At 36.3% G+C, this 12,339-nt stretch overlaps 1 protein-coding gene and 1 long non-coding RNA gene across 2 annotated transcripts in view; both read right to left on the bottom strand.

The window, feature by feature from the left end:
- Positions 1 to 6,633, bottom strand: part of osgn1 (oxidative stress induced growth inhibitor 1) — a 15,580-nt gene extending 8,947 nt beyond the window's left edge. Inside the window, exons 1-2 of the mRNA XM_022675288.2 lie at positions 6,460 to 6,633; positions 1,847 to 1,914 (exon numbers count right to left, since the gene is read on the bottom strand). Of these exons, the coding sequence (XP_022531009.2) occupies positions 1,847 to 1,904 (58 nt within the window). The 5' untranslated portion in view covers positions 1,905 to 1,914; positions 6,460 to 6,633. The remainder of the gene's footprint in view (positions 1 to 1,846; positions 1,915 to 6,459) is intronic.
- LOC125802290 (uncharacterized) overlaps positions 1 to 12,339 on the bottom strand; it is a 41,435-nt gene that overhangs the window by 8,947 nt on the left and 20,149 nt on the right. The gene's annotated exons all lie outside the window — the stretch shown is intronic.

Below are 12,339 nucleotides of genomic sequence, written 5' to 3'. Positions count from 1 at the left end.
ACATTACTCTCACATTACTCTCACATTACTCTCTCATTCCTCTCACATTACTCTCACATTACTCTCTCATTACTCTCACATTACTCTCTCATTACTCTCACATTACTCACTCATTACTCACTCATTACTCACTCATTACTCACTCATTACTCTCTCATTACTCTCTCATTACTCTCTCATTACTCTCACATTACTCTCACATTACTCTCTCATTCCTCTCACATTACTCTCACATTACTCTCTCATTACTCTCACATTACTCTCTCATTACTCTCTCATTACTCTCTCATTACTCTCACATTACTCTCTCATTACTCTCACATTACTCTCTCATTACTCTCACATTCCTCTCACATTCCTCTCACATTACTCTCTCATTACTCTCTCATTACTCTCACATTACTCTCTCATTACTCTCACATTCCTCTCACATTCCTCTCACATTACTCTCTCATTACTCTCACATTACATTACTCTCTCATTACTCTCTCATTACTCTCACATTACATTACTCTCTCATTACTCTCTCATTACTCTCACATTACTCTCTCATTACTCTCTCATTACTCTCTCATTACTCTCTCATTACTCTCACATTACTCTCTCATTACTCTCACATTACTCTCTCATTACTCTCACATTCCTCTCACATTCCTCTCACATTACTCTCTCATTACTCTCTCATTACTCTCACATTACTCTCTCATTACTCTCACATTCCTCTCACATTCCTCTCACATTACTCTCTCATTACTCTCACATTACATTACTCTCTCATTACTCTCTCATTACTCTCACATTACATTACTCTCTCATTACTCTCTCATTACTCTCACATTACATTACTCTCTCATTACTCTCTCATTACTCTCACATTACATTACTCTCTCATTACTCTCTCATTACTCTCACATTACTCTCTCATTACTCTCTCATTACTCTCTCATTACTCTCTCATTACTCTCTCATTACTCTCACATTACTCTCTCATTACTCTCACATTCCTCTCACATTCCTCTCACATTACTCTCTCATTACTCTCTCATTACTCTCACATTACTCTCTCATTACTCTCACATTCCTCTCACATTCCTCTCACATTACTCTCTCATTACTCTCACATTACATTACTCTCTCATTACTCTCTCATTACTCTCACATTACATTACTCTCTCATTACTCTCTCATTACTCACTCATTACAGCTGTTTAGATCATTAATTTAACTTCATTCAGAATCACTAAGCTGTTCAGGGCTGTTATATATTTACAATCTGCTCTGGAGTCTCTCACTGACTTTATACTGCAGTTATTATAAACTCTCCTCTTCATTTCTCTGTTTAATTATTACTTTATACACAGATGTAAGCAGCCCTGTTCTGTTTAACAGTTTGAGTCTGTTCACAATATTAGTTCTCATAAACGGTTAAATTAAATCTGCGTACTGGAAACCAACATACTATAAAAAGCTGATCTCTAAATCCTCTTTCCTTCCTTTCTAGTGCATTTCTTACCTCACCACCCCACCACACTATTACTCAACACCCAACACCATTACTCAACACCCAACACCAGCCTGCTGTTACACTCTCCACCGTCACCAACCCATCAAAACACTGAACTTCCTGTTTAAATCCCTGATTTTACTTTTCCCCGTATATTCTGATCTGAATCAGTGTTTTTTTATTTGCTATTTGTTCAGTTTATTAAGATAAATCATTTATTAAAGGAGCAGAGCAGCAGAACACATCTTAATCACAGTAAAGTGATTTTATACAGTTTTTGTTGTCTGTGTTTAGAGCTGCTGGTGGTAATGGTGTAAATGTGTGTGAGTGAGGAGGTCTTACCGATGATGACCACGGGCAGGACGTCCTGAGAGAGAGGCTCTTTATTATGCAGCTCCATGACTGAAGCTCTGAAACACAGAAACACAGAAACTCAATTACACTTTAATTACATCACTTTACACTTTAATTACATCACTTTACACTTTAATTACATCACTTTACACTTTAATTACATCACTTTACACTTTAATTACATCACTTTACACTTTATTAAATTACTTTACAAAACTATTCCCTGCTATTTACTATTGCCTGTTAGGGCTGTGTCATATCGTATCGTACGCAATAATAACTTCAACATGTTTGAATATTGTGAACAATATTATACCCTGAAATATGGAGCCATATCACCCTTCACTAATTATCACATCAGGGTTCTACTTTTTTACTGTTTTTATTTTTCCCCATTATATATCTACTAGAGACAGATTATATCTGTACAGTATCATTTATTTTACTTTAATTCTGGATATTATATGGAGATATATGGAGTGCATTATTATTATCATGATATTCTGGACTATTGACTTCTGTTACAAATCTGATCAAATCATTTTTTGTATTATTTATTATCTCAGTTAGGGGTGTAACATCATATTATATGTAGAAATAAAATGTTATTTTCATTTTGGTGCAGTTTTTTTTAAATTCAGTGTTTTGTCATATCGCCAAGAGAATCATTATCATGAAAATACCATGAAATATCGTGATATTATTTTAGGGCCAAATCGCCCACCTCTATTCCCTGCTGTTCCCAAACCAGACGTCTCCTCACAGAACTGTTCCCAAACATAACTAAAGCTCTTCCCTCCGCACTGATCTTCATCCCCCGTTTAGTGGTGAGCAGCTCTGTTCTGATCTAAAGAGAAAAGTGACGCTTGTGCACACATGCTTTTGCACGGAGGAAGGGGATTGGTGGGGGTCTCCTCTTTCCAGTGATGACATCAGACATACGGGAAGAGGCGGAGCTGGAGTGTGTGCCAGATGAAAGTTCCAGCATGTAAAAGGAGGGAGTGTTTAAATGGAATGTGGTGTGTGTGTGTGTGTGTGTGTGTGTGTGTGTGTGTGTGTGTGTGAGCACGTGTAGGGCAGTAGGGGCACGAGCAGAAAGATATTAAAGCAGGGTCTGAGAGGAGGGGATTTATTAAAACACATTAGAACTTTACACTACCAGTCAAAAGTTTGAAGACACCCCAACCTTTTTTTAAACAGATCAGCTTCAATAAATAATAACCTGAAACGGTACAAAATTCAGTAAACTTAAACTATACATAAACGTAAAAAATTTAACTTAAAAAAAGTTTATTGTAGAAAATACTGGAGAAAAGTTCATTGTAAAGAATTAGTATATTATTCCAGATACTGATATTAATATGAATGTGATTAGAGGTGTGTTCTGTATATGAGTGTAATCAGAGGATCTCTGTAGGTTCAGAGCTGCTGGAGTCTGAGCTGATCTGAGCGCCGCCGCTGGTGAATAATCCTCCTGCACTCAGAGGGGAGTTACATAACAGACTGTAGAGTAAGCATGACTCTGCACAAACCTTAAAGAGATAGCAAGCTGTTCACGCCCTGCTCACCAATCTGACCTGTTCTACTCCCCTCTTTATTACCTGCACAACTCATTTACTCTAATATTACAGATATATACAGCTGTTATCCACACAGAACACTCCTGCTGCTGCTGCTGTTCTTTAATATGAACAGGAGATATCTGGATATATCTGTGATAATGACTGAATGATATTCTTGGAAATATTTTAACATGGTTCAGTTTTTTTATGCTGCATTAAACCTGTTTTTAAAGGATCTATATAGAAAATAAATCTGCAAGGGGTTTTAACTCAATGAAAAAAAAAACATGTTTCAGACCTGCTGCACACTTTACTACAGATCCTTAAAGAATTCAGCCGATTAATAAACTTATATAACCTGAACAGAAATCAGCTGCAGCGTGTTCTCACCAGAGAAAGGAAGTGAAGTCTGAGCACACCCCCACTGCACTAAGAGAGTGTGTGAGTATGTGTTAAAGTGTGTGTGTGTGTGTGTGCGGTCAGACTACGTGCCAGACGGCCGGTGTTGTTTCAGGCTGAGGGGCCGGCTGTGTGTGAATGGGGTTGAGGCTGTTCTGAGTTCAGATGAGGTTACACCCCTAAAGCAGCTCTTCTGAAGCTCTTTCTCTCACTCACACACACACACACACACACACACACACACGTGAACCAACTACATATATGAACACACACACATGTTTGATCTGGTTAAACAGCTCTCTCTGATTATAGAAAAGAAGTGGATCTAATATCATTTTAAGCCAAGAGATCATTTTCAGCATTACAGCACCAGTCAAAAGTTTGGACACACCTCTTCTCTCTCATTCAATGTGTTTTATTTCTTTTTATGATTTTTTTTATTGTAGATGTAATATTGAAGACTATTTTAAAGCTATAGAGAAACATAAGGAATTGTTATTAAACAAAAATAACTGGTTTTATACTTCAGATACTTCTTTAGAAAAAAGTGACTTTTAAGCTGTTATTGTTATTTGTCCTATAATTACTTATTCATTTTAACATTAGTTTATTCAGCTTCTCCCCATTTCCCGCTCTGTAACTTTATATGACTGATATATATATATACATTAATATATATATATTAAAGCTCTGAGGAATCACTGCTGAGAGGTACAGTAAGAGTGGGCGGGGAAACTGTGGCAGGCTGAATTTGCAGAGATATGCAAATCAGACGAGGGAAGGGAATGATGTATTTATTAAATACATAAACACAAATTACTGACAGTAAAATCAGCAGGAACTGTTTAGAGTGTGATGGGTTAGAGAACAGAATTACTCATTCAGCCTCTGCAGCAGCAGCGTTTCCCCATTCTTATAGCACAACAAAACAGGTTTAGCCAATCAGAGTAGACCTCATTTAAATATAAAAACCTAAAAGAGCCCATGATGATGTACGTGTGTCACATGCACTTTAAAATCAGCATAAAGATTCTTACAGAAATACTGCGATAAATGACAATGACAACAAAAAATGTATTAAGCATATTTAGGCTCAGACTGTGAAATATATACTTTATTTTTCTCCTGCAGTCACTGCACACTGTGTGTACGGAGGCACAGTTATTAAAGCACTGACTGTATTGGAGTGCTTTATAAATAAAATAAAATGATTTATAAATCAATAGAACTAGTGTTGATCTGATTTCTAGAACAATCCATTAAAATTCAGGTTACATTATGAAAGTGTTGTTGTGTCATTTATGTTAAACCAGGATTTTAACCTGATTGAAACAATGAATGAATTAATGAACTTCTCATTGATCTATTTATTTATCTATTTATGAATCTGGTAGATTATCAGCTGCCAGACTTCTAATGATCTACAGATACAGAGCTCAGACTTTACTACTGACCCACAGCTACAGACACAGATAATATGCTGATTTAAGAGCAGACACGCTCTTTAATTCTCTATAACGGGATTATAAACTATCCTGTTACAGAGTTTTACTCGGGATTAAGGTTAAACAGTCCAGAGTAACCCGGTCTCTCCTGTTTTACATTAAAAACTAAATTCTCAGGAGTTTATCAGCGTTAAAACCGCCTAAATAACACAGTTAACTCGTGTATTAAACTAAAAAGAGATAACAATGGCTAGTTCTCTGTTCTCTAATTTATAAATTCCACCTTAAGCGCCTCAGGCGCCATACTCCAGCAGCTGCCCCTCCGCCTTAAGGTGGAACGGAGAATTCTCACTAGTTAAAGAACCGATTCACTGTTGTAAAGCATTACAGCAAAAATACATCTAATCAAACGTTTTAATAGAGAAGCTTAAGAAGCTGAATCTGAGCACCTGGGTCACGTATTTAAGGTGGAACGGAAAATATGAATCAGATCCAGCGCCGGTCTCTCTTTACAAGGTGCAGTGAAAGAATCACCAGCGTAAATGAATCATTCTCCAGTATCGACTCTGAACTGACTCATAACGAGCCAGACTAAAGTCGTGACTAAAACAGAATCAGTTTTTTCCAGTTTTTTACACCAAACAGTTCAGTATTATCCAGCTAAATCACTCAAACACCCAAATACTCTTAATATAATGTCATTAAACTCTCTATCTACCTATTAGCTACAGACTACATTAAAATAAAGTGAACAGTGAACCGGTTCACTGTTTAAGGGCATTTTACACAGTTAGCTACATCTAAACACACGCATTAATAGTGAATTAAAGCTCTAAAGGACGCAAAACTGAGCACACGGATCATGAAGCGTGTTAAACTGGAACGGAAAATCTGAATCAGGATCCAGCTTTAGTCTCAAACCCACACGTTCACATCAGCGTGGAAGAATCGTTTACTGTATCGATTCTACAGTGTCTACATAACGAGCAAGACTAAAGCTTTAAAGTCTAACTAAAGTAAGTTACTTCAGTGTTCAGTGTTTTGTTCGCTTAAGGACTCGAACTCGAACTACTCTCAATATAATTTAATTAAACTAAATAAAAATAAACATTACCGGATATTAAGATAAAACACTGAATCTGAACCGATTCACTTGGCTGAGCTGCTCGGTTCAGATGAGTGGAGCAGGACTGACCGGGTGGTGGGTTGGTGAAGCCGGTGGTACCGCGGGGTCCGGATGGGTGAGTCGGTTCTGAGCTGAGGTGCTGCAGGCTCGGTTCCGCTGTGTGTTCGGGTTCGGCCGCGGCTCCGGGTCCGGGGGTTCTGCGGCGGGGATAACAGCACTGCGCGCTCTCACACGGGCTTTATAATTTCTCTCCGCTCACTCAGCCTCAACCAATCACACACAAGCACAGTGACGCCGAGCGTCCTGATTGGAAGAGCCGCGATTGCTGAAACCGACCAATCAGAAGCCCCGGCGCTGTGGAGCGATGAAAGACATCCTGACTTTCTCTTTTTTCATTTTTATCCATTGTTTTATTAAACAGTCATAACAACACATCACAATCACCTCTCATCACGAGACCAAACATTAATAAACACATTATTTACATATTTTCCATTAAACAATACAATAAACGAAAATAAATAATTGCAATAATATATATTTATATATATAATGTTGATGTCAACAGACAAAACTTCAGTTTCTGAATCAGTTTATCTGATTTTACTATTTATAGGTTTATGTTTGAGTAAAATGAACATTGTTGTTTTATTCTATAAACTACAGACAACATTTCTCCCAAATTACAAATAAAAATATTCTCATTTAGAGCATTTATTTACAGAAAATGAGAAATGGCTGAAATAACAAAAAAGATGCAGAGCTTTCAGACTATTCCCCTGGACCACTCAGAGCACCACTATAACATATTTTCTAAGCAAAAAAAGATGAATTACTCTACATCCTTAAATAAAATGTTTAGCTAAAATAATGACATCATTAACCCAAAACACAAAAAGTCATCACCACATATAAATATAATGTTCTTAAGCTCAAACCAGAAGATATTTGATATTCTTATGTGGATTTTGTCAAGTTCATAGTATTTTTTCTTATATTAAACATGAAACATTTTATCCTAACATAAATAACGCCAGAATGTTTTAATAAATTAATAAAAACTATTATTATTATTATTATTATTATTATTATTATTATTATTATTATTATTATTATTATTATTATTATTATTGTCAAATAAGATGAAGTTAAGTCTGACTCACTTTCTCTTAGTGTTGATGTAATATAAAGATATTAGATCATCAGAGAATGACTCAGGACTCTCTGATAGGAGTTACTGTTTGTTTGAACAGAGTTTGTCAGGTTAGTAAACGGAACTACAGTAAAACAAATAATCCATTTATTAAGTTTTTTACATTATTTTAAAGAGAAAGCAGATCTTTACAGCCCTGCTGGAAACAGCTCCCACCAGCATACCAGACCAGCAGCAGCAGCAGACCAGTATAAACCAGTTTACACCACTTCAGACCAAGATGGAATTCATGCTGCTGCCAGACTTTTCAGAAAGAATGGAATCATCCATCCAAAATAATTTAACATTAAAAATATTCATTCTAAAAATTACTAAACTTTATTAAATAGTCTTTTACATTTCCTGAATTATTTCTTTTTAATTTTTAAATTATGTGCTTTTTTAAAACACATAATAAAAAAGGCTTAAAGAAAGCCTCCCATTCCTACATACTAAATACTAAATACTAAATACTGGAGCTGGAGCTTCACAGCGTGAAGGAAAAGCAGCAGCTATTGTTCAGCACCTCCAGAAACTCCTTCCTTCAAGACGCTGAGAAAACTATTCCAGGTGATTCTCCCTCATAAAGACACTGAGATTAAAATACTGAGAGTCTGCAGATCTGAACTCAAACACACATCTGATACTTAGAAGAGTCTAAAGTAGAAAACAGATCCTGCTTTATTATTATTATTAATTCAGCATATGTTCCTAGAGATTTAATATAGTCTTTAATATTAAATTTACAATGAAAAAAAAATCATAAAAGGAGATGAGAGAGAAGAGGTGTGTTTAAATGTTTTATTGGTATAATACAGATATAAAGTAAAAGTCTTTAATAAAAGTGTGGTTTAGGTAAATGTAGTTTTATAGTGTAGATCAGGATCCGATTGGAGGGAACAGGACGACCTCGTCGACCTCAGACCCTCGAACCCTGCAGTTTATTTTACGCGTGAGAGAATAACTATAACAGAAAAACATCAAAGCTTCTGTGACGCAAGAAACAAAAAAAACTTCAGAACAAAACCTTCTATCTCCTTCATCCATCTTCAGCCTTTTGCACCAGTCTCTGATAAATCTGATATATTAACACTGTTCTAATTACAGACAGAAAATGATCTTTCATCTCTTTACACTGAACTCTAATAACAGATAAAGACCCCCTGCACTAACAGCTGAATGCCTGTATATATTAAAATAAAAGCAGTAGTTAGAACTTTGTGTTTTATTTCTAAAACACATCATTTATACATTTATCATCACACAGTTCTACAGTCTGTTATGTGGAGTGTTGGGATTTTATTATATGTTTTTTGTTCATGTTTGCATGGTTTTCTACTCTGTGCCTATCTGAAAGGGAGTCGACACAGCTGATCATCTCTCTGAACTGAATAACTGAGTGATCAGGAGGAATCAGGTGATCTGCTGATTGATTAATCTGTGCAGGTAAATCTGGGCACGTCTGGGCCGGTCTGTTATATAAATTTCATAAAAAACATGCTCTCTACTCTCACAATACAGGAAATACAGCTCCATGTGTTTTATTCTATTTATTTTAGGAGTTTTGTCTTTTATTAAAAAACTTTTGCACCTTTAAATCCTGACTTTAACTCTCCACATTAACATTACAGACAATTTTCACTTTGTGTCTAAACTTTTGACTGATGCTGTACAGAAACTACACTAAACACCCCTCTGTTAAATACCTGTTTCTCTGTTGTCACAATATACTGCTCATTTACATATCTCCACCTTTTTATCCTGCAGCAGTGAAGAGGGGTTTTGATTGTTGGTCAAATTTAAATATAAATATTTATCTGGACGACCTGTTAATTACAGGTGTTAATTACAGGTGTTAATTACAGGTGTTAATTACAGGTGTTAATTACAGGCGTCAGGATTCTTAATGTATTTAAATATTTGTAGATCTTTTTTATACAGTTAATGCATTCAGATACTTTTAGCTGCACCGATTGCTGACAGAGATGTGCAAAGTCACACACAGTAGCTCGTGTTGATCCCTGTAGAGATTATTTATAAGTAAAACACATTATTATTATTATTATTATTATTATTATTATTATTATTATTATTAGTGTGTGATGGGGAGATTATGATCCGTGTATCTCAGTCAGTAAACGTGTGAATAAAGAATATATTAAATGTGTTTCTGTGTGTTTCTGGGTGTATTAATGATTAGATCAGGTTATTAATGAATGGAAATGTACAGGTATTAAAGCAGTGTATATAAAGGTTATAATAATCATGTTAGTGCTTGGTCACGCTCCATCATCACTCTATTATCTGTGGATTTATTCAGCTTTATCTTCCTGCCGTGGCTTTGATTTATTATCCGGTTCAACCAGATTCTTACAGGAGAATGATTGATATGAAACACAATGGCAGCGCTGACTCTGGATTATTAATAATAACACCACGGCTCCTCTCACGCAACACTTTCACAACTGTAAGAGTTACTGAACTTTACTCTGCTGTAGATGCTGCGTGTGTTTATATAATAACATTTACAGTGAAGTTCAGCTTCCTGACAGATCCAGTCTTTATGTTTGGGTTTACAGTCAGGTTTATATGTATTCAGACAGTGGGAGTGTTTGTACATGTCTTCAATTGATTTTAAATAAAACAAACATAAGCATACATAAGGCATGTTCTCCTCCACCAGTCTTACACACTGCTTTTGGATAACTTTATGCTGCTTTACTCCTGGTGTAAAAATTCAAGCAGTTCAGTTTGGTGGTTTGATGGTTTGTGATCATCCATCTTCCTCTTGATTATATTGTAATTTGGTAAAATCAAAGAAACTCATCATTTTTAAGTGCTCTCTTATTTTTATACAGGGCTGTATGTACTGAGAGATGGTTGGTGGATGAAGAATGAAGCCCCATCAGTACAGATCAGGGCTCTCAGTGTCGTCAGGCTGAGAGGAAGTGATCAGTGGGTCAGCAGCGTCAGGGTTTATGGGATGTGAGCTGGAAGTCAGTCAGGGGTAGAGGAGAGATCTGACTGAACCTCAGAAGGTCAGAGACGAGTCCAGCAGCTACTCTGGATCAGATACAGGAGTCTGATGGAGAGTTTAGGAAGAGCAGTGGAGAGGAGGGAGCAGTGCTCCAGGTCTGAGAGGAGGGAGAGATTTTCAGTAGAATCTCCACTTGGTGGCGTTATAGAGTTTTGAAGTAGATTAGGAATTCACAGTGAGAGCTAGCCAGGCTAAAGTACAACTTCTAAACATGGTGGAGGTAGTTTTATCACAAGGTAACTGTAATCAGTCTTTATGATGCACATACAGAGACCCCAACGCCCCCATGTCCTGATACATCTATACATTTATACGTCTATATATTTATATATTTACTGCAGCTGAATCACACTGTTTCACCTGAGCTGCTCAGAAACTGTTATTATTAAACACCTGAGTGTCTCTGCTGGACAGGGGGGTATGAATACTTTTGCAAGCCACTGTATGTAATTCTGCATTAAGCACTGTGAGAAAACAGTAAATGTGTGTGTGTGTGTGTGAATGTGTGTGTGTGTGTGTGTTTGTGAGGTTGTCACAGCAACAGATCAGTTACATAAATACACTTACATAACATTAAACACGGGCGTAACTAACTATACTAGTGCCTATTACTCTCTTACTCCATCAAACACTATATTATGAGTAATAGGCAGTAGTATAGTTTGTGATAGAGATGTTTTAAATGTAATTGTGGATAATGATGTTATTATAGATGTAATTATGAATGTTTATTTTGTGTATAGAGTGTCGGTCAGGGTATCAGATAGTGTTGGTCATGCTGAGGGTGGAGGTGAGGGTGGAGGTGTGGGTGGAGGTGGTTGGACTCGACCTTTCTCCTGGTTTATGGTCGTCTGCTACCTTTATTCTACATCACAATTAAAACCTTTGTCTGTTTGGTCGTCAGCATGATTAATGATAATGCTCTATTATTGGATTATATTATATGATCTGAAGTAAAATGTTTTTAGGTTTATTATAGTGCAAAAAACTCTGTATCTCAATAATTGTAATATAATAATCATTTATAATAGTTAAATGCTGCTTATGTTAGTTAAGTTGTTATAACAGGGTTATTAATATGTAACTATGCAGTTATTAGATATATTTAATATATATAAATGTTTTAAATATATGTCAAAATAAATAGATACTTACATTAATAATAGATTAATAGATTGCCTACATTATTAATTAAAGTTATATTATATATTATGGGATGTTCACAGCTGCATTGTTGAATAGCTCACCTCCGCTCTCCTGCAGGTTTCTGAGATTCCCTCAAGCGCCGTTATAAAGAGTTCTGAGCAAAAAGTGAATTACTGGATCTCAGAAGCTGCAGTAAAGCAGAGGAGAGAAATTCAATAAACTTTTTTATCATGTTTTACTAAAAACTAAAATCAATTCTACACCAGAATTCTCCTTTAACCTACAGCTCTAGTTCACACTGAAGCTTCAGGAGCAGCAGAAGAACCGGAGTAAAATCTCAGTAAATTATGTGGGGCAGAAATGTGATCCTGAGATATGAGATCCTACATATTTAACACAACCTTACCCTCACTTTCCCTCCTCTGACCTCGTGACCCGTGCACCAGCAGAGCTCGTCATCCTGCTGAACTTCTCCTTTGTTTAAGGTGGAATGTTCTGCACTTTTCTGTCTGAAATCTGAACCATGTGATTTACTGAAGCTCCGCCCCCGAGCTACAGATGACCCAGCAGATAA

Source organism: Astyanax mexicanus, chromosome 5, assembly GCF_023375975.1.
Source record: "Astyanax mexicanus isolate ESR-SI-001 chromosome 5, AstMex3_surface, whole genome shotgun sequence".
Lineage (NCBI taxonomy): Eukaryota > Metazoa > Chordata > Actinopteri > Characiformes > Acestrorhamphidae > Astyanax > Astyanax mexicanus.
The sequence above is the reverse complement of the archived record's forward strand: the minus strand, read 5'-3'. Positions and strand labels throughout refer to the sequence as shown.